This window comes from Abramis brama (genome assembly GCF_963993115.1).
Source record: "Abramis brama genome assembly, chromosome: 3".
Classification (NCBI taxonomy): domain Eukaryota; kingdom Metazoa; phylum Chordata; class Actinopteri; order Cypriniformes; family Leuciscidae; genus Abramis; species Abramis brama.
Window position 1 is genome coordinate 59,192,175 of NC_139965.1, and position 19,018 is coordinate 59,211,192.

The following is a 19,018-nucleotide window of genomic DNA, read 5'->3' on the forward strand; positions in this document are numbered from 1 at the left end:
TCAAACTACATGCTTGCTCAAAGAGGGTTTGTTAGTTTAAGTTTCTAGTCAGTCCAGAGTCCAGATTTGATAAACTAACTTTGACAGATTTGCTTGCACAAGGCGCATTTTATCAACATAAATCACACACTGTCGTAGGACGTGTCACTTTATGCAGATGTGTAAATAACAGACTATCACTTGTGGGTTTAGCACTTCTTGTGACAAATGATCCAAGTCAAAGGTGTGATCAAAGTCAAATCTGCTTCTTTTTGTAATGTACTTGTAGTTTTGAAGTCGCATGCTGGTTTGCTTGATGATACTGTAACTGCATCAAGCAATCAGAGTTTACATGACTTAATTTACCCATGACTCCATTAATATGGTGCAACATGACGTCATTTACCCATGACTCTCAATATTTATTTTCTCTCTATATTCTATGACTCTCTATTTTCTCCATAGGAAAATTTTATTTTTACGATAACCTGTAAACCTTTAAAGACAGCCAGCTATGAGGTTGTTAATCGATGGTATTTGCTTAAATAGAATTTGTGGTGAAAACTACTACATTACCCATAATGCTGTACAGAAAATTCCACCAATCAAAGAATTGCCACAAGCAAGAGCTCTTTAGCTCCGCCCACTCCTATGATCTCAAAATACTTGAATATCTGTGTGTATATGATGAGTAGTTTTATATTTCTCCATCGTTTGTAATTCTATTATGCTGTCCGCAATGCTTCATGGGATTGTTGTTCTTTCCCTCACTAAAGCCATAAGTTCACAGTCTTAAGTTGTACCTTTCTCTGATTATCAAATACTTTTTTGCTGCTTCTTTGCAACGTTTGTAATGTTTTGATGCACCTCGTAACTGGTTGGCTGGTTCCATGGCTTATAATGCTTTAATGCTTTAAATCTCTATAGGAGAAATTAATGGAAAAAATGCTTCCGGAACTAGCACAGCTGAATAATTGTGAGGAAAAAGTCAGTATTGCATGATATAAACTCGCAATTGCGAGTTATAACAGCAGAATTGTCAAGGTCAAGGTCAAAGTTTATTTATAAAGCACATTTACAAGCAGTCACTACTGCCCCAAAGTGCTGTACAGGCATAAGAAATAACATAAAATACAAAACTATTTCAAAAATATTTAAAAAACAAACAACAAAGAGTAAAATATCACAGCTCAGCCAATATTAGAACGCCAATGCAAACAGATGAGTTTTTAATAATGATTTAAAGATTGTGATATATAAAGTCGCAATTCTGAGAAAAAAGGCAGAATTGTGACTTTATATCTCACAATTCTGACTTTATAACACGCAATTGCGAGTTTATATCATGCAATTCTGACTTTTTCTTACAATTTTTCATGAAAAATATCTTGAGCTTGTGTTCACCTCAGACCTTATTTCAGTCATTTAACCAAAAACCCATTGACTTCAGGATGATTGAACCAGAAATGCTAAAACGTTAACTCGTTTCCGGGTTTTGGCCTACGAAAAATATGTCATCCCTTCATCACGGTTATCTCAGTCTGAACCCACGTTGAGGGATTCTGGGTAATTTTTGTTTAAAAGTATTTTTGATGTTCTTTGTTAATGGCATTTTTGATGGGATTCATTCCCATTGCCACAACAGTTTTGCTGTTTGTTCCTTGATAAAAGTACAGGAATTTCACCGCGTCTGCCAAGTTCCACGCTTTAATTGCTCTACGAGTTGGAAACTCTTGGATTCAGATGTCAGGAATGAATTCACATCCTGAGTTTACTGCCAAGTATGCCGTGTGGTAATGTTTAATATAGACCATACCCAGGTTATCTACACAAAACATGGAATGTGCAGATTCATAATGTATGACCGTTAGTTAATGTTTGACTGAGAAAAAAATTAACTTGCATTCAGTTAAGATTTTATGCCTGAATTGAGCTACAGTTTTAGTATTTGTGCTAGTAGTAGAAGTAGGTTAGTGTTAGATTATAGGCAGGAAAACAAAGTCCTTCTTGGCTTACTTGCCATCTAATGCCCATAAATACAGGCATGCTGGAGCCAGACACAACACCACACATGCTTTCATTAGTCTATTAATGCGCCGTTTTCATTGCGCCATTTATGGAGATGCTGTAAATGGAGTTTATGTGATTTGGAGGCTATTTGAGTGCATTGCTCTTATCAGCCAAACAGAGTGCATGTGGTTGCCGAAGTGCTTCAGATGAGGGTTAGATTATTAGTACACGTATTCATACTGTGGGTTGAGGATTTGAACAAACCCATTGCTGTAAGTACTAAAGTTTGGTTAGTAACTTTATCATTATGAACAGACATTCATGAGCTTAAAACATTTTCAGACTGATCAAATCTAATCTTTTTATCTGTTATCTCTGAAAAAAGACTTCGCTTACATGAATATGATTATACTATATACCATATTATCATGCTGAAAATTCTACAGTCAAAAGCTTTCTTGTAATTCTAATCCGCTCTTCTGTATTTGGATGAGAAGTGTAGATCATCTGCTTTGTTCTGCTGATTTTGCCGTTTAATGTGCAAACAGGAGAGAGATTCCTCTGATTGAATGAAACCCTACTGGGATTACATCCTTTATTGTTTCATTTACTTTCCCAGCGATCCAAGGAAACAGTTGAGGAGAAAAAAAGCTACAAAATGTTAAGAATGTCTTTCATATTATTAAACCGCAAAGACCATGAAACCTCGGACCGGCGAAAAGGAAGTCTCCTCTGGAGGAACGTGAAAACACTTTGCAGGCCTGTTGTTTTGTTGTTCTGGTCGCAGGCCAAAAAATGAATTACCCGTGTAGTTATAACAAGTTTAGTGAGATGTTCATTCTCATGTTACTCTGGTAGTGATAAACATTCTGGAACCTAAAAGGATGATTGAAACTTTAAATTTTAAAGAGGGCCTATTATTCCCTTTTTCAAAGTTTTTTTTTGGCCTCTTCTAGAACAAGTTTTCATGCTTGAATGTTGATTATTTTCCCCATATTCTCCATTGTTGCAGATCCTCTCTTCCCAGTCTGTCAGTAACGCTCTGTTTAGTTCCTGTCTCTATGAAGCCCCTCCTTCTGAAAAGCACACTGTGCTCTGATTGGTCGGCTGGAGCAGTGTGTCGTGATTGGTCGAGCGCTTCGAGTGTGTTTGAGAAATGTCCCGCCCCTCACCATAACCACCAGTTTCAACACACTACTAACTAACTCAACCAGGCCCCGCCTCTTTATTCTGCATATCAATTATTTAAATGAGGAATATTGTGACGTGTTCGTTTCCAGAAGAAAACTCAAGACTACAATGGAGGCGTTTCAGGGAGTTCATAAACACTGACACTGAAATGGAGAATAAGTCCCTTTGGAGGGACTTTAGATCTTTGCAGAGCTTTTTCATGCTCAAACAGCAACAATACACACTTAAGAATGTTGAACACATAAAAAAAGCATAATAGGACCCCTTTAAAATTGAAATGGATATTAGCAAAACCTTAAACAACCAGGAAATCTGTACTTGTCAATCTTTGTTGACTCCTCATAATTATTGATTTTAAGTGTTGAATATGTTTTGCATTTCTTATAGGAAGAGTACCGAGCAGAAGGCATTGCCTGGCATAACATTGATTACATCGACAACACCGGCTGCATAAACCTCATCAGCAAGAAGCCCACAGCACTGCTCCACCTACTGGACGAGGAGTGCAAGTACGTCTGACCTTTTACACTGCAAACAATGGAAGCATGAGATAAAAGCACTGTATCGTTTATTGCTAGTCAGACCAACTTGGAATCTCTGAATGTAAATACGAAATACACTTGAGTGTTTTAGCTGTAAATCAAATAAAACAAAAATATCTGATTACGGTAGTAACCTAAAAAACAAAAGAGTGAGGTTCTCTCTGCCTAAAATAGCTGGAAACCTGACTCTCCTCATAGCTCAAATCTCTAATGTCTCGTTCGTGCTCTTCCTGTGGCTGTGTTGCTTTTTTCTGAGGTTTTGGCAGCAGCTCTCATTCTCCTCAAGACCAGAGGAACTGCACAGGTTTATAATATACTGTCTGCAGAAAGTCAGTCATGCTCCCTAGATGACCACTCTCACTCTCCGGTTCTCACTAGGGGACCTCAGCAAACTTCCAAAGGGGAAAAGAGCTTAAATTATAAAAATTAAATGTAAACATCTGTGATTTCCACATTGCATGATGTGCGATGTCAAGCAAGTAGGGATCATGGTTGTTTCATCATCCGTACGGACAGGGTCCTACGATTCACGGATTAACTGGAAAGTTTAAGAGTGAAAGTTTATCATTTGCACGTGTTCAGTCCTGTCAGTTTAAAAACTCAAGCAAAGCATTCAAGTGCATTCGGTCAAAATGCCCGTCTCAGCAAGTATCCTCATAAACAGTCAGTTATGTCTTAAGTGGATGTAAACAATTGAGAAAGAAAACCGATGTGTATCAGTAAATTGGATCCGTGCATTCGGTCTTAAAGTGACAGCAGCCTAATATTCCTGCTTCAGTCATTAATGTTAATCAAACAACAAAAGACAAAGACAGAATCACTTTTGTAGCTTTAACAAAGATTAATTATATTAAATTATAAGACTATGCAGTGTTATTTTTCATTTGATTATTCAATTTCTGTACCTGAAAACTGTTAGACTTACCTGAAAAACACAGTTTATTTCATTTGTATCTTTGTTCTATTGTGTTTATCTATCCTCGTCATTTGTTTATTATTTTCTCTGCTGGTTCACTCGCCTACAGAATCATTTTAGAATGATTAACCCTTTCCAAATAGAGCTAATCAAGTCATCTGGTGAAATCGTTTTCATATCGCAATTATTGCATATTTTAATTCATATTTTATTGCAGAAGAACTCTATTTGTTCTAATGTTCTCTCTGTACGTTACAGCTTTCCACAGGCCACCAATCAGACGCTCCTGGACAAGTTCAAGCGTCAGCATGAGCGAAACGACTATATTGAGTTTCCTGCAGTCATGGAGCCGGCCTTCATCATTAAACACTATGCAGGAAAAGTCAAATATGGAGTGAAGGTCAGTGCTATATAGAGCTACACACAGGCCTCTTTCAGTTTTATGTTTTATGCATTGAGCACTTTAAGCCAATCTCTGACCAATTTCTGTGTTCATACAGTATGTGCCTCTCTGGATCGAACTAAGGGAGAAAATGTGCCAGGTTCCTAAACAAACAAATTTTATATAGCGCCTTTCAGAAAACTCAAGGTCGCTTTACAATAAAGTACAAATAAACATGACATAGAAACAATACAAATAAACTGAGATTGATAACATAATAGATAGAGGTACATATACATAGAATTCAGATCATAGAGTCAGGGGTCAGGGAAACAAGTAGCAAAAAGATATGTTTTAAGGTGGGTTTTGAAATCGTCTAATGATGCAAGGTCACAGATGTGTTGGGGAATAGATTTCCAGAGAGTCGGTACAAAAAGCTCTTCCACCAAACGATGATGGTTTGTGTCAACGGATCGTCAACAGACCGGTATCGGAAGATCTAAGTGTGCGAACTGGGGAGTAGGGATGGATGAGATCAGAAATATAGTTGGGGGCAAGACCATGGAGTGATTTGAATTTTATAAGGAGTATCTTGTATTGAATACGAAAGCGAACGGGTAGTCATTGAAGTCTGCGTTGAAGCCAATGAAGTAATGTGGGAAGATTTCTTTGTGTATGTGAGGACCCTAGCAGCAGAGTTCTGGATATATTGGATCTTATTTATTGATGAATTGGGTAAGCCATAGAAGAGAGAATTGCAGTAGTCAAGCCGTGAAGTGATGAAAGCGTGAACTAGGGTCTGTATATTCAGAAATGGACGTAAGCGCGCGATATTACGAAGGTGAAAGAAGGCAGACTTAGTGAGCGAGGAGATGTGTGGAAGGAAAGAGAGGAATCAAAGATTATACCAAGGTTTTTGACAAGGTTGAACCAAAACTCCAGCAATATTAACATTGTCAACACAGAAACAGGATGTAATTTGAGGTGAACCAATAAGAAGTAGATCTGTTTTATCAGTGAAGAGTTTGAGAAAATTACTGGTCATCCAAGCGTTTATATCATCAATACAAGCTGATATGGAATTTGTGGGGAAAGGAGCATCGCATTGGGAATGGATGTATAATTGTGTGTCATCTGCGTAGCAATGGAAGTTAAAGCCATGATGACGGATGATGTTACCTAATGGGAGCATGTACAGTACTGTAGATGATGAAGAGAAGAGGCCCAAGAACAGAACCCTGGGGAACACCGTGTGGGACAGAGGCAGTAGTGGACTTAAGCTCCGTTCACACTACAAGCGACAAAGCGACACGATACCATTCATTTCAATGGGGAGCGGGTGATTTCCGGCGACACGCGCGACAGCGACCGTTGCCGACCGGATGGGGCGTGCAGGGAACTACACTGCGACCAAAATGGTCGCATATGCGACCTTTTGAAATGCCATTGCGACCCTAATTTTTAATGGGTCGCAAATGTATCACTGATTATTTTTGTACCTATGTTTTAGGCAATATGCTATGATTTACTATGAGCATTCATTAAAACAGAAATGTGTATTTTAAGAATACGTTTTATAACGTGCTCTGAGCATTCAACACATCAAGTTGGCTTCAGCCCCGCGACCGTTACTTAGATTAAAACGTACCATTGTATCAGTGCTGCGCGAGCTCTCTCTCTCTCTCAAAACACGGACGCGCGCACACAGAGAGAGAAGATAATTGTAAAATGAAAATTGACGGGCTATATTTAAATAAATTTTGTTCATGCTTGTTTTTTTTTCTGTCAAAATGTGAGAAAGCATTTTGTATTATCCATCCGTCGTTTTTAAAATTCGTTAAATGACGGACGTTTTACTGTTAACACAGCCCTCGAGTCGTTATATGTCGGATTCGTCTAACTTATAGGCTACTTGATATTATTTTTAGAATAAGTGATTCGTTATGCTATTATTGGGCTCCTGTCTATTCATTGTCAACTGTTTTCTATAAATATGTTTGTATTGGCTAACATTTATGCAGCTAATGCGTGTCCTGTTTAAAATGTGCAATGTTCAAACGCAAAGACAGCACGTCACAAATAGAAGCCCTTTTCCCTGTATCATATTTGGATATTGGAATAATAAATTAAGTAGCCTATCTTAATTATACACAATGTTCCTGTTTTTTGTTTTTGTTTTGTTTTTTACTGTTTTCTAGGGGTTTCTTAATTTCAGACAAGTTGACCAGCACACATTAAATGCAATGCAATGCAATGCAATATAATGCATGTGTGTGTGACATATTTTGCAAACACAGGTAAAGGTGCCAGTCATTTATATCAGACATATCAGTCATTTCTAAAGTAAAAAAAAAAAAAAAAGTGTTTTGGAAAATATCTCTTTATTTGATTATCAGTAAATTTGTTTTCTATACAGAGATATCGGTATCGGCCATAACAGCAATATTAAAATCGTTTATTATCAGTATCGGTGTATCAATTTTCACATCGGTGCATCACTACTTAAGAGTTCAGGAGTCTGCCCATCTGTGCCAACATGTGCATGTTGAAATCCATTTTGCACTTTATTGTGTACTGTATTTTCTATCACAGTAAATCTATCCCAACCAATGTTAAAGAAAACAAAAACAGCAAGGCATGTGGTTTAAAAGATGGCAAGTAAAATAAAAAGCACATCTGTATGCAATACAGTTTCATTATTGTTCATTATTATCCAGAGCGGCTTACTATAAATAATTTGTGCGACCAAATCATGTTTTGCGCCAGTAACTGAAAAAGTAGCGCAAGTGCCACCAGTGGAAAAGGTTAGTGTAGTTCCCTGGGCGTGTCTGGCGACGCGACAAAGTTGAGATCAGTTTAACTTTATGCAAATGAAGAGCGACTTTCGGGAGCAACAACCAGTACGAGTGAAGTCAGTGGGGCGCGCGTGATCTGTCACTCTTCAGTGCCGAGTCCGACCAAGGCAAGAAGAATGAGAAGCTCATTTTAGTAGAAACTGTCTTATAATGTATGATATGTCTCCGTGTACATACGGTGGTACTTGCCGTACTGACTCCGAGTCTGAATGCTTTCATGAACCCAGATAGACCGGAATTTGCCCGTTTGCTGCAGTTAAATAGCTGCGATGGCAAAGAGCACTCGCTGTTTCTCCTTCATCTGTAATATTATGCATTTTATGTACTGATTCCATTTATATTTAGACTTTTCCTTCCAAAATGTTTGTTTGTAGCGGCAAGAAAACAGATTGTTCTACAACATGGAGTAACATCCGTGAATGTCACTCACAAACATTACTAGGCAACCAGTAGTGGGAACGCCTACTAGCGACCGCACCGCCAGCCATTGGCGACATGCAGCGACGATGTCGCTTGTAGTGTGAATGCAGCTTTAGCCTGGCGGATAGAGGTGTAATGCTGGCGATCAGACAGGTAGGAGGTGAACCAGGATAGGGCAGTTCCAGAAATACCAAGAGCAGAGAGTCGTGAGATGAGAATACTGTGAGAGATTTTGTTTCGAATGCAGTGGAAATGTCTAGAAGAATTAGAATACTGGTGGAGCCGGAGTCAGTGGCCATAAGGAGATCATTGACAACCCTAAGAAGTGCCGTCTCAGGCCTCGTTTACACTGTCAGTGAAATGTGACCCAATTCCGATTTTTCGTTCACATGTGACACAGATCGGATGTGTTCTATGACAGTGTAAACAGGAAAAAAACTGATATTTCCAGATCGGTTTCAGGCCTCATTCTTATGTGGAAATAAATCAGATATAAATCAGATATGTGCCAATGCGACTGTCATGTAAACAGGCAGATCATATTTTCTGAGGCATTAGGCAACGTCTCCGCGGTTTAATGACGAAAGCAACCCGATGCGCATCTGCAAGGGAAGGATGGCCCAACGAAACGTGGACAAACGTTGACACAACATATCAAAGGTTGGCTTGCTCATCCTAAAATTTTGGACCCACTGCTCTTAAAGCCCACCACAATATGCTCCCACCAGTCCTGAGATCTCTCTCGCACACAATAACTGAAGCATATGCGCAATGATGATGGCACTTTTCATCCTCCTTCGCCTCAAAATTATGGTGATGTTTGGCAAACTATATCACAGGGCTTGTGTCAAGCATATTTCACATCCATCCATCTGATGTTTCAGATAGTATGGCAAGTGTAAACACATGAATCGGATATGGGTCACAGTTGAAAGAACGTGTAAACGGACGGGTGAAAAAATCAGATAAAGGTTACAAATCAGAATTGGGCATCAAGACCTGCAGTGTAAACGAGGCCTCTGTGCTGTGGAGGGTACGACACCCGGATTGAAAACATTCATAGTGGTTGTTGGATGACAAATGTGTTTGAAGTTGAGCAGTGACCTTCAGTGACCACTTTCTCAAGCAGTTTCGAAAGAAATGGTAGATTTGAGATTGGTCTGGAGTTGGCCATGTCAGAGGGGTCGAGGCCAGGACTCTTTAGGACAGGAGTGACAGCAGCAGTTTTTAATTCCAGAGGAACAGCTCCAGTACTTACAGTAGTAGTTGGGAGATGAGAAGTGGAATCGGCACATTCTTCCAACATTGAGTCACATCTCTAGTTGATACATAGTTGATTGTTGTTTGACCTCTACTGTATATAAAGAGGGTGTGATGCCTTTGTCACATGACTCTTTATTTATAGTATATAATGAGTAACTCTTTGTCGCTCGTGGCACCATAAACGTGACAGTAATGAGTAACTGTGTGTGAAGTCCCAGCATCCCACAGTCCTGGCCCTCAGGGGCTGTTTATGTTAACAAATCAGCGTCTGGAAATGTATTGCTTAAGTGCAATGAAAGATCTGGCACTTCACACTCATTTTTGCTAAAGCCTTAAAACCTATTGTTTTGTTTCCCAGGTAAAACTTTGGCACCAGTGGCACTGAGACGTGCTTGAGTTTTTCATAGACTTTGCAAAATTGTACACTGCTGTTCAAAGTTTGGGATCGGTAAGATTTTTTATGTTTTTAAATATATTTTAAAATGTTATTTATTCCTGTGATGCAAAGCGGAATTACTTCAGCATCATTTCTCCAGTCTTCAGTGTCACATGATTCTTCAGAAATCATTCTAACATGTGGATTTGCTGCTCGAGAAACATTCATCATTATTATCAATGTTGAAAACAGGTGTGTACAATTTTTTTTCAGGATTCTATGGTGAATAGAAAGTTCAGAAGAACAGCATTTATCTGAAAAAGAAAGCTTTTGTAACATTAAACGCTAAACTACTACTTCAAAAGTTACAGGTCAGTAAGAATATTTTTGGGGATGCATTAAATTTATTAAAATTTAAAGGAAAGACTTTTAAAACGTTACAAAAGATTCTATTTCAAATAAATGAAATAGAACATTCTATTCATCAAAGAATCCTGAAAAAAGAAATTGTACACAGTTGTTTTTAACATTTTTTTTTTTCTTTCTTCAAATTCACATATTAGAATGATTTCTGAAGGATCATGTGACACTGAAGACTGGAGTAATGATGATGAAAATTCAGTTTTGATCACAGGAATAAATTGTATTTTAAAATATATTAAAGTAGAAAACAGTTTTTTTTAAATTGTCATAATATTTCACAATATTACTGTTTTTAATCAAATAATTGCAGCCTTGGTGAGCAGAACATACTTTTTTTAAAATTTTATAAACATTAAAAATTGTACCGATCCCAAACCTTTGAACGGCAATGTATATCGAACATTCTGACTCAAATGTTAGGTACAATCCGCGTTGGCTTTTACCCAAGATGTCCCTGAGGTCATAAAATTCAATTTGACAAGCAACAATCATAAAAGAAAGAAAAAAATGTCACAGTGTAAACCCGGCTTAAGTTTGGCAGTGTTTGATAGTCATGAGTAGCTAAACCTCTTATTTACAATATAAAGCCTTTGTTCATGCGTTACATAATGTCCTCGCTCTCTCTCTTCACTGATGTTTCTCTGGCTTACATTTACATGTATTCATTTAGCAGACGCCTTTATCCAAAGCGACTTACAAACGAGGACTACAGCAATCATCGTGAAGAGGCAAAAACAACGCAAGAAGTGCTCAAAATACAAAGTTTCAGATATTGCTTAGAGTAGCATAAGCCAGACAAGGGAGGATTAAAGGGAAAGAAAATAATTATTATTAATTTTTATTAAGAGGTTAAGTGCTCACAGAAGAGATGAGTTTTATATATGAGGTTTATATCAGTTATCTGGTTTAAAGGGTTAGTTCACCCAAACATGAAAGTTCTGTCAGTAATTACTCTCCCTCATGTTGTTCCAACCCCGTAAGACTTTCGTTCATCTTCAGAACACAAATTAAGATATTTTTGATTAAATCTGAGAGCTGTCTCACTCCTCCATAGGCTTCTCTGTTATTGAAACTTGCCGGCCCAGAAAGTTAGTAAAGACATCGTTAAAATAGTCCAAGTGACTACAGTGGCTCAACCTTAAGTTCATCAAGCGACGAGAATACTTTTTGTGCGCAAAAAACAAACAAAAATAACGACTTTATTCCACTATTCATTTTCTTTTGTGTTTCTCTGAGTGAGTTCACGTAGTGTAACAGCGCAGCGCTTCTGGGTTGTACATCAGAACGGAGGCTCACTATTGGCCGACGCTGGTCATGTGTGTGATGCTGGCCAATAGTGAGCCTACGTTCTGACGTACAGATATCGATTAGCCTATGGAGGAGTGAGACAGCTCTCAGATTTCATCAAAAATATCTTAATTTGTGTTCTGAAGATGAACGAAAGTCTTACGGGTTTGGAACAACATGAGGGCGAGTAATTACTGACAGAACTTTCATTTTTGGGTGAACTAACACTTTAACACTCATGAGTAGCTAAACCTCTTATTTACAATATAAAGCCTTTGTTCATGCGTTACATAAAGGCCTCGCTCTCTCTCTTCACTGATGTTTCTCTGGCTTCATGAATGATAGAGCCGATTCAGTATGTATATGTGTATATACTGTATATGTATATATATATATATATATATATATATATATATATATGCTGCTGTGGGCCTCGCTCTCTCTCTCTCTCTCTCCACTGATGTTTCTCTGGCTTATATCAGTTATCTGACTGTGTGTATGACCTGCAGGACTTCAGAGAGAAGAACACGGACCACATGCGGCCCGACATCGTTGCGCTCCTCAAGAGCAGTAAGAACGCCTTCATCTGTGGCCTGATCGGGATCGACCCGGTGGCCACCTTCCGCTGGGCCGTTCTCAGGGCCTATTTCAGAGCCATGGTGGCCTTCAGGGACGCTGGGAAGAGACATGTGGACAAACGCAGCGGTGAGTCCAATTAAACCCTTATTCCTGGTCACATGCTTGTAGTTTGTACTGACTTTTTTACTGATTCTTCAGGCAATGCATGTCACACTGCCAAATACAAGACCCCTCTTGTGCTAATACATAATTTAATTGCCTAAAAATAGTGTTTTGATAATAGTGTTCTATCTGTGCAAATTGACTTTGATCAATGTAAAGTTTAAAGTTTATTGCCATTTGCACAGGTACATTACAGTACAGGTACATTGGAATATAGATATATATTCCAATGTACTATATATAGGAATATATATATATATATATATATATATATATATATATATATATATATATATATATATATATATATATATATATATATATATATATAATTATTTTTTTTTTTTTTTAAAGGAGAGCAAGGAGCAGCAAACATTTTAAAAGTGCAAAAAAAAAGAAAGAAACTATGTACAAACAGACTTTCTAGTTTAAATAAGTACACATTATAAAAGATAAAATAGATTAATAATATTGCACGTAGTAGTTCTAACCATCAAAATACTTCCGTTAATGATTATTATTTCATTGAAATTATTATTGTTTTTTTTAGTTTGTACTGATTTTTTACTGATTCTTCAGGCTAATACATGTACAGTAGTCGACATTTGAAGTGGATCAAAACTTCATCAGTTATACATGAATTTTTAGCAATACCCGTTCTTGTCTTAGGACTTTTTTGATCCACTTCAAATGTTGACTACTGTATTTTTTTTGTAATGGAATCAATGTTTTAGGGTTCTAATTCTGTGCAAATTGACTTTGCGCAATGCCGTTTTAACCATATTATACTTCCGTTAATGCATTTTATTATAAATTATATATTGCATGATATAGCTGAAGCTGCGACTGTTCTTAATAACTCTAAAAGTTGTTAGTTAAGTTATGGTTAGCACTGTATGTAAAACAATTAGCCAAGCATTTAAACTCTTACATTTACATCACGTCATCCTTTCATAGAATATCATGCTCTCATTGTAAGATATTGTAACATGCTGTTTATACTGCCGTTCAAAAGAGATGACTTATTTATTTATTTTTTGCAATAAATGTTTTTTTTTCACCCAATTGGTGAATTGTTTTTAATGAGTCCTTGGTGAAATTTATTCTTTAAATAAAAAAATCGAACTGATCCCAAACTTTTATATAACAAAAAAATCTAACTTTCTGTCGTGATGCCTTACAATTTATACACCACCGTTCAAAAGTTTGGGATCAGTTTGATTTTTTTGATTTAAAGAATAAATTTGCTTGCAATAATAAAAGGTTAAAAAAAATATATATTTTTTTACCTTTTTTTGTATGTGTGTTTATCTTATTTTATCAATTCATTATTTTTATTTGATATTTTATTTGATATTTTTATTAATTTTTTTATTTTGTGATCTGCAATGACTGGTGGACCATGAGGATTTTGCTTTCTGGCATAACATTACATTTAACAGAGTTGTTTGTTTTCAGGGCTCAATCAGTCTCATTTATCTGCGTAACAATCTTTGCTATCGTGTAAAAGAATGTGTTAGATATCGTAACTCTGTACGTGTACATTATTAGGGCTACTTTGTACGTGTGTTTGCTAGCGAATCATGTCGTGTTAGCCCAGCTCCTCTTGCTTGAAATCTATTGCCCTGCTCTCCAGCTTTTCAGTATCTATATGCCTTTCTTCCTTAATTACGAGTTCAAGCATTAGTAGTTCGTCTATGCTTTGATGCCTCACACATGGTGAGTTTGAACTGTGAGTGCATTATGGGTTTCCTTCGCACTGCGTGTGAACACCAGAAATCATGTCCATGTAATGTGAACTTTATGCTGCTTAACTCTTGTAGACAAGCACATCTTATTTCTCCCTATTTAATCTTTTCTCTCTCCTCTCTCTTTCTTGTGTGTGTTGTTGTTTTTTGGCTTCCTAAGGGCATGATGCTGCTGCTCCAGTTGTGAAAAGTGTGGATAGCTTTAGTTTTCTGCATCACCCTGTGCATCAGAGAAGCTTAGAGATCCTGCAGAGGTGCAAAGAGGATAAAAACAGTAAGGCTGCCTTTCCTTCATCTCGTCTCCTCACTCCATGCACCCTGAGCCAAGACATGTCCCGTTAAATTTGACCCGTGCGCTTCTATGAATATATAAATGCATACCTCTTCAGCTACACATACAGTCAAACCAAAAGTTATGCATGTGACCCTGGATCACAGTCACATGTCGCACGGGTATATCTGTGGCAATAGCCAACAATACATTATATGGGTCAAAATTATCAATTTTTCTTTCATGCCAAAAATCATTAGGATATTAAGTAAAGATCATGTTCCATGAAGATATTTAGTAAATTTCCTACCGAAAATATATAAAACATTTATTTTTGAGTGAATGCTGCACAATCGCCAACATAAATGGAGAACTTTAAAGGAGATTTTCTCAATGTTTAGATTTTTTTGCACCCTCAGATTCCAGATTTTAAAATAGTCATATCTCGGCCAAATATTGTCCTATCCTAACAAACCATACATCAATGGAAAGATTATTTATTCAGTATGTATACATCTCAATTTTAAAAAAATTGACCCATGTGACTGGTATGTTGTTGGTCCAGGGTCACATATATTTTACTAGTGGGTGCAGGACACTATAGTTCATTTATGTAAGTGAGGATAGCAAACTACAGTAAACTGTGACGTATTATACCCAAATATTCTTCATACAGTGACTACCACTAAAATTATAAAAATTTAGGACCAAAAATGATCTTTTAAGACTCTTTGATATGAACATGTTTTGCTGAAGTGTTTTTTCTTTAATTGCTAATGCTCTTTTTACACACAGACTGAACACAATGAAGCATTGCTTGGTAATTGGTTGAGCTAAATCGGTATTATCTAATTGTGTAGTTAAATTTAACAGCTGACAGATATTCAACATAATTCATGTGTGAGACAGTAGAGAAGGACGGACAAAACTAATGAAATATCAACTGATTTCATAACTCTTGTCATTTTATTACCATTTTCTAAACTATGTCTGAATACATTTTGGTTTGACTGTATATAATCACAGAATGATTGATTGTATTGCGAGCTGAAGCCCTCATGTCTCTGCTCATCCATCTTGCATCTGTCTGGTTCTCCTGCATGATGTAATCTCTGACTAACACTGTCTCTGGGTTCAGTCCAGCATGCATGTCTTTCGGGCAGTCCTCCTCTGTCCCCCGGCTCAAGTGTGCTCTCGTTTCTCTCGCTCTCCGAGGACAGCGGGCTCACCATAGGTCTGCTTGATGGAGGTAGCTCGGGTTAGAGACTATACACACAAAACACTAAAAAATAAAAAAATGATAATTATCATTCCTTCCTGTTAGAAACATTCGGTAACCCTTTATTTTACAGTAATTATATATTTAAGTACTGAGTAATATTAAGCAACTACATGTACTTACTATAGGGTTAGGGTAGGATTAGGATTTGGTTGAGGGTTAATTACATGTAATTATGCATAATTTACTGTTATAACTACGGTAAGTACATGTAACAAGGACACTGTAAAATAAAGTGTTACCAAAAAAAAAAAAGATTTATTATTCCTTCCTGTTAGAAACATTCCTTCGTAATTCAATCCTGTAGTTATGGCTGGGTGATATAAGTGAAAACTACTCTATATATTCTATTTACTCATTTCAAAATGAACATGTATGTCCATAGACCCTCAATATTTGATTCAAATTTAAATGCATTTGTTCACGCTTGTAGTTGTTCTTTTAGGGCGTTTCCGCACCAAGGTCTGAACCAAAGTTCATGTTTTGATGCATTTCATACATTCGGTTAGTTTTGGTTTGGTTTAGTTTCACATTGCAATTATGCGAGCGCACTAAAGCACTTTACATGACACACTTGCGTCCTTCATCATCTCTGTGGGCTGCATCTTGACATTGATTGGTTTGTAAACGGACGTGCGTCTGACGTCAGCGTGTTGTCAGTTCGGCGGGTAACTTTGACAATGAATGAATGAACAGACACATATCGTTGCCCCTATACTGTTATTATTACGCATCACTCCCTGCAGCTCCAGCTATACTCCAGGCTAGTTCACATTCATCAAATGAACGTCCTCGTTGCGTGAACATTTTATAGTCGCCGGCAGGAAAGAAGGAGAAGAGCGAGCAATCCTGCGGGAACCACCGGATCTTCCTGTAAATGTTCTGAAAGTCCGAACCATACAGAAAATGCGTTCACACTAGAAACGAACCAAACCTTTGTTCAGTTTGATCCGGACCGAGACTACCTCTTTTCGTCTGACCAAATTCGTCTGTTTGGTGCGGACCGTGGTTTGATTCGGATCAAACTGAAAAGTCTGAAAATCCGGACCAAACAAGGGTAGGTGTGAAAGGGCCCTAAGTCTGGACCAAAAAATAAAAATGATACATTTAGTCCTGGTTCGCTTCGCGTACACACTGTCAAACCTAAAGATACAAAACCCCAAAAAAAGGCTTTTATGGCGCATATTGTGTGACGGAACTTACCGAACATCCAAAACAATGCTGTGTGCACGGAGAAATGCGTATGTCTGTACATTTGGTGGTATTGTGACCAGCTGAGGACCCATAAAGAGCTTATGAAATGTGTAAAGCAGTCAAAACAGCAGGAGTTACTAAGATCTGTGAGGAGACGTGGTTCTGATGCCTGAACCGAACTGTGATGGGCAACATCACGACCTGTGATGAGGAAAACAGCACTCTGTGCTTTTTAGGGTCGCATCTTGTGACATCACATCCTGTTTTTGGTTCGTTCATATTTCATTCGAACCGCGCTAACAGAGCAATCGCTCTCAAGGAGAAAATAAAAAACTTCACTCACTGAATAAAAAAGCTAATTAAAGTGACTGTAATGTTGCTGATTTAATTGCCACCAAAAATACTGCTATATATTGGTATGTATAACATACAGTGTTGGGAGTAACGCGTTACAAAAGTAATGCATTACAGGAACATATTACTTTTTGCTGTAACGCAGTAGTGTAAGGCATTACTAATCAATTTTCAGTAATATTTTACTCGGTACATGTTCGGTAACGCTTGCGTTACAACACACTTTTAGCCCAAAATGTAATTGTTCAAAAAAAAAAAAAAACGGAGGGAAAAAACAGCCAGACCGCGAGACATTAACGAATGAAAAATGCAAGTAAGTTATACCTGCTCGTGGTCAGTCGATAGCCGTGCGTGTGGTGTCCAAGTTTGTAAATAAAGACTAAATGACCGCTTCTGATATATTTGTATGGCGATTTATTTCATTCATCTCCCTCTTGCTGGTGTAACTTTGTATTGTGTGACATAGTCCAGTAAAGCCGTGTTTAGGGCAGGTTTAAATAAATGCAAACACAAAAAATAAAATGAATATATTACGTTCTGTGGAGAACATGTCCTTCTTCATCCGGTGGGTAGTAGCCTATTACCTTTGGTTTGCTTAGTAGTGTCATTTACAGAATTACTAAAAAAATGTTTTGCTACCTAAAAGTTAAAGATTTTTTGTGTCACGCATGCATGTATATTTCCCTCATAATAAATATAAAACGCATGTGTAGACTGATATTTTTCTAATGTCTAAACTCCTTTATTAAGGGAGTAGCCTGTGGATATATAAACAGACGTTTCAATATATTGGTATTAAATGCATTTTCTGAGAATTTATATTTCATGTTTTAACTGCAAATGTCACGTCCATGACGCTGGAATTGCCCAATTTTAAAGAATTTATCCTCAACTGGTTTTGTGGTGTAGGTCTACGTATTTTATAATGTTAATTTCAAATAATACTAATAGTAGTTTAAAGATGTGGTAGCATTAGATCTGGGGTGCGTTTCCCGAAAGCATCGTTAGCCAACTATGGTCGCAAGTTCCGTCGTTACCAATAGAGTTCAATGGACATTGCGATGAACTTGCGACCATAGTTGGCCAACGATGCTTTCGGGAAACGCACCCCTGGACGGGAATGATAACTCTGGGAGTTGGAAGGGGTGTGTCGCGATTCTGCCTTCTCACACAGGTTCGTGGATCTGAGTGTCGCGATTTCGGTTTCATCGCATATCGTTACAGCCCTAGTCATTTTAAAATGTTAAGTTCTACTTCTGTAGTTATTTTGGTGAAAGTAACTCAAAAGTAATACAGGAGTAATGTAACGCATTACAATTCTGAGACAGTAATATTGTAAGGTAAAGAATTACTTTTAAATAACAGTAACAAGTAATGTATTACAGTTTGGAAGTAACTTGCACAACACTGATTACATATATGGTATATTTTCAATATATCACCCAGCTTTAGTTGGAAAGAGAGTCTCCAGGTGTGTGTGTGTGTGTGTGTGTGTATATGTGTGTGTGTGTGTGCCTACTTAATAATATTTTGGGGACAAATTTGTACCCAGAAGTGACCAAAACCTCCAAAATCTCCAAAAACCTTTAGGGACGTCCTCATTTGTAAATCTGGTATAAAAATAAAGAAATTAAAGTGTTTATTAATTTTTTTAAATGTAAAAATGCAGAAAGTGCTGTGTTATGGGTAGGGTTAGTATAAGGGAATAAAATATACAGTTTGTACAGTATAAAAACCATTACGTCTATGGAATGTCCCCATTTGGATAGCGAAGTAAACAAGTGTGT

The 19,018-nt window shown here is 37.4% G+C and overlaps 1 protein-coding gene across 13 annotated transcripts in view; it reads left to right on the forward strand.

Moving 5' to 3' along the window:
• The window catches only part of myo9aa (myosin IXAa), a 174,418-nt gene that overhangs the window by 110,986 nt on the left and 44,414 nt on the right, over window positions 1-19,018 (forward strand). For 8 of the 13 annotated variants that reach the window (XM_084108439.1, XM_084108440.1, XM_084108442.1 and 5 more), the window contains 4 exons: window positions 3,568-3,689; window positions 4,897-5,038; window positions 12,154-12,349; window positions 14,294-14,407. In XM_084108439.1, the coding sequence (XP_083964565.1) occupies window positions 3,568-3,689; window positions 4,897-5,038; window positions 12,154-12,349; window positions 14,294-14,407 (574 nt within the window). Of the gene's footprint in view, window positions 1-3,567; window positions 3,690-4,896; window positions 5,039-12,153; window positions 12,350-14,293; window positions 14,408-15,542; window positions 15,654-19,018 lie in introns of all 13 variants that reach the window. The other 5 variants (XM_084108435.1, XM_084108437.1, XM_084108430.1 and 2 more) reach the window with 1 other exon arrangement.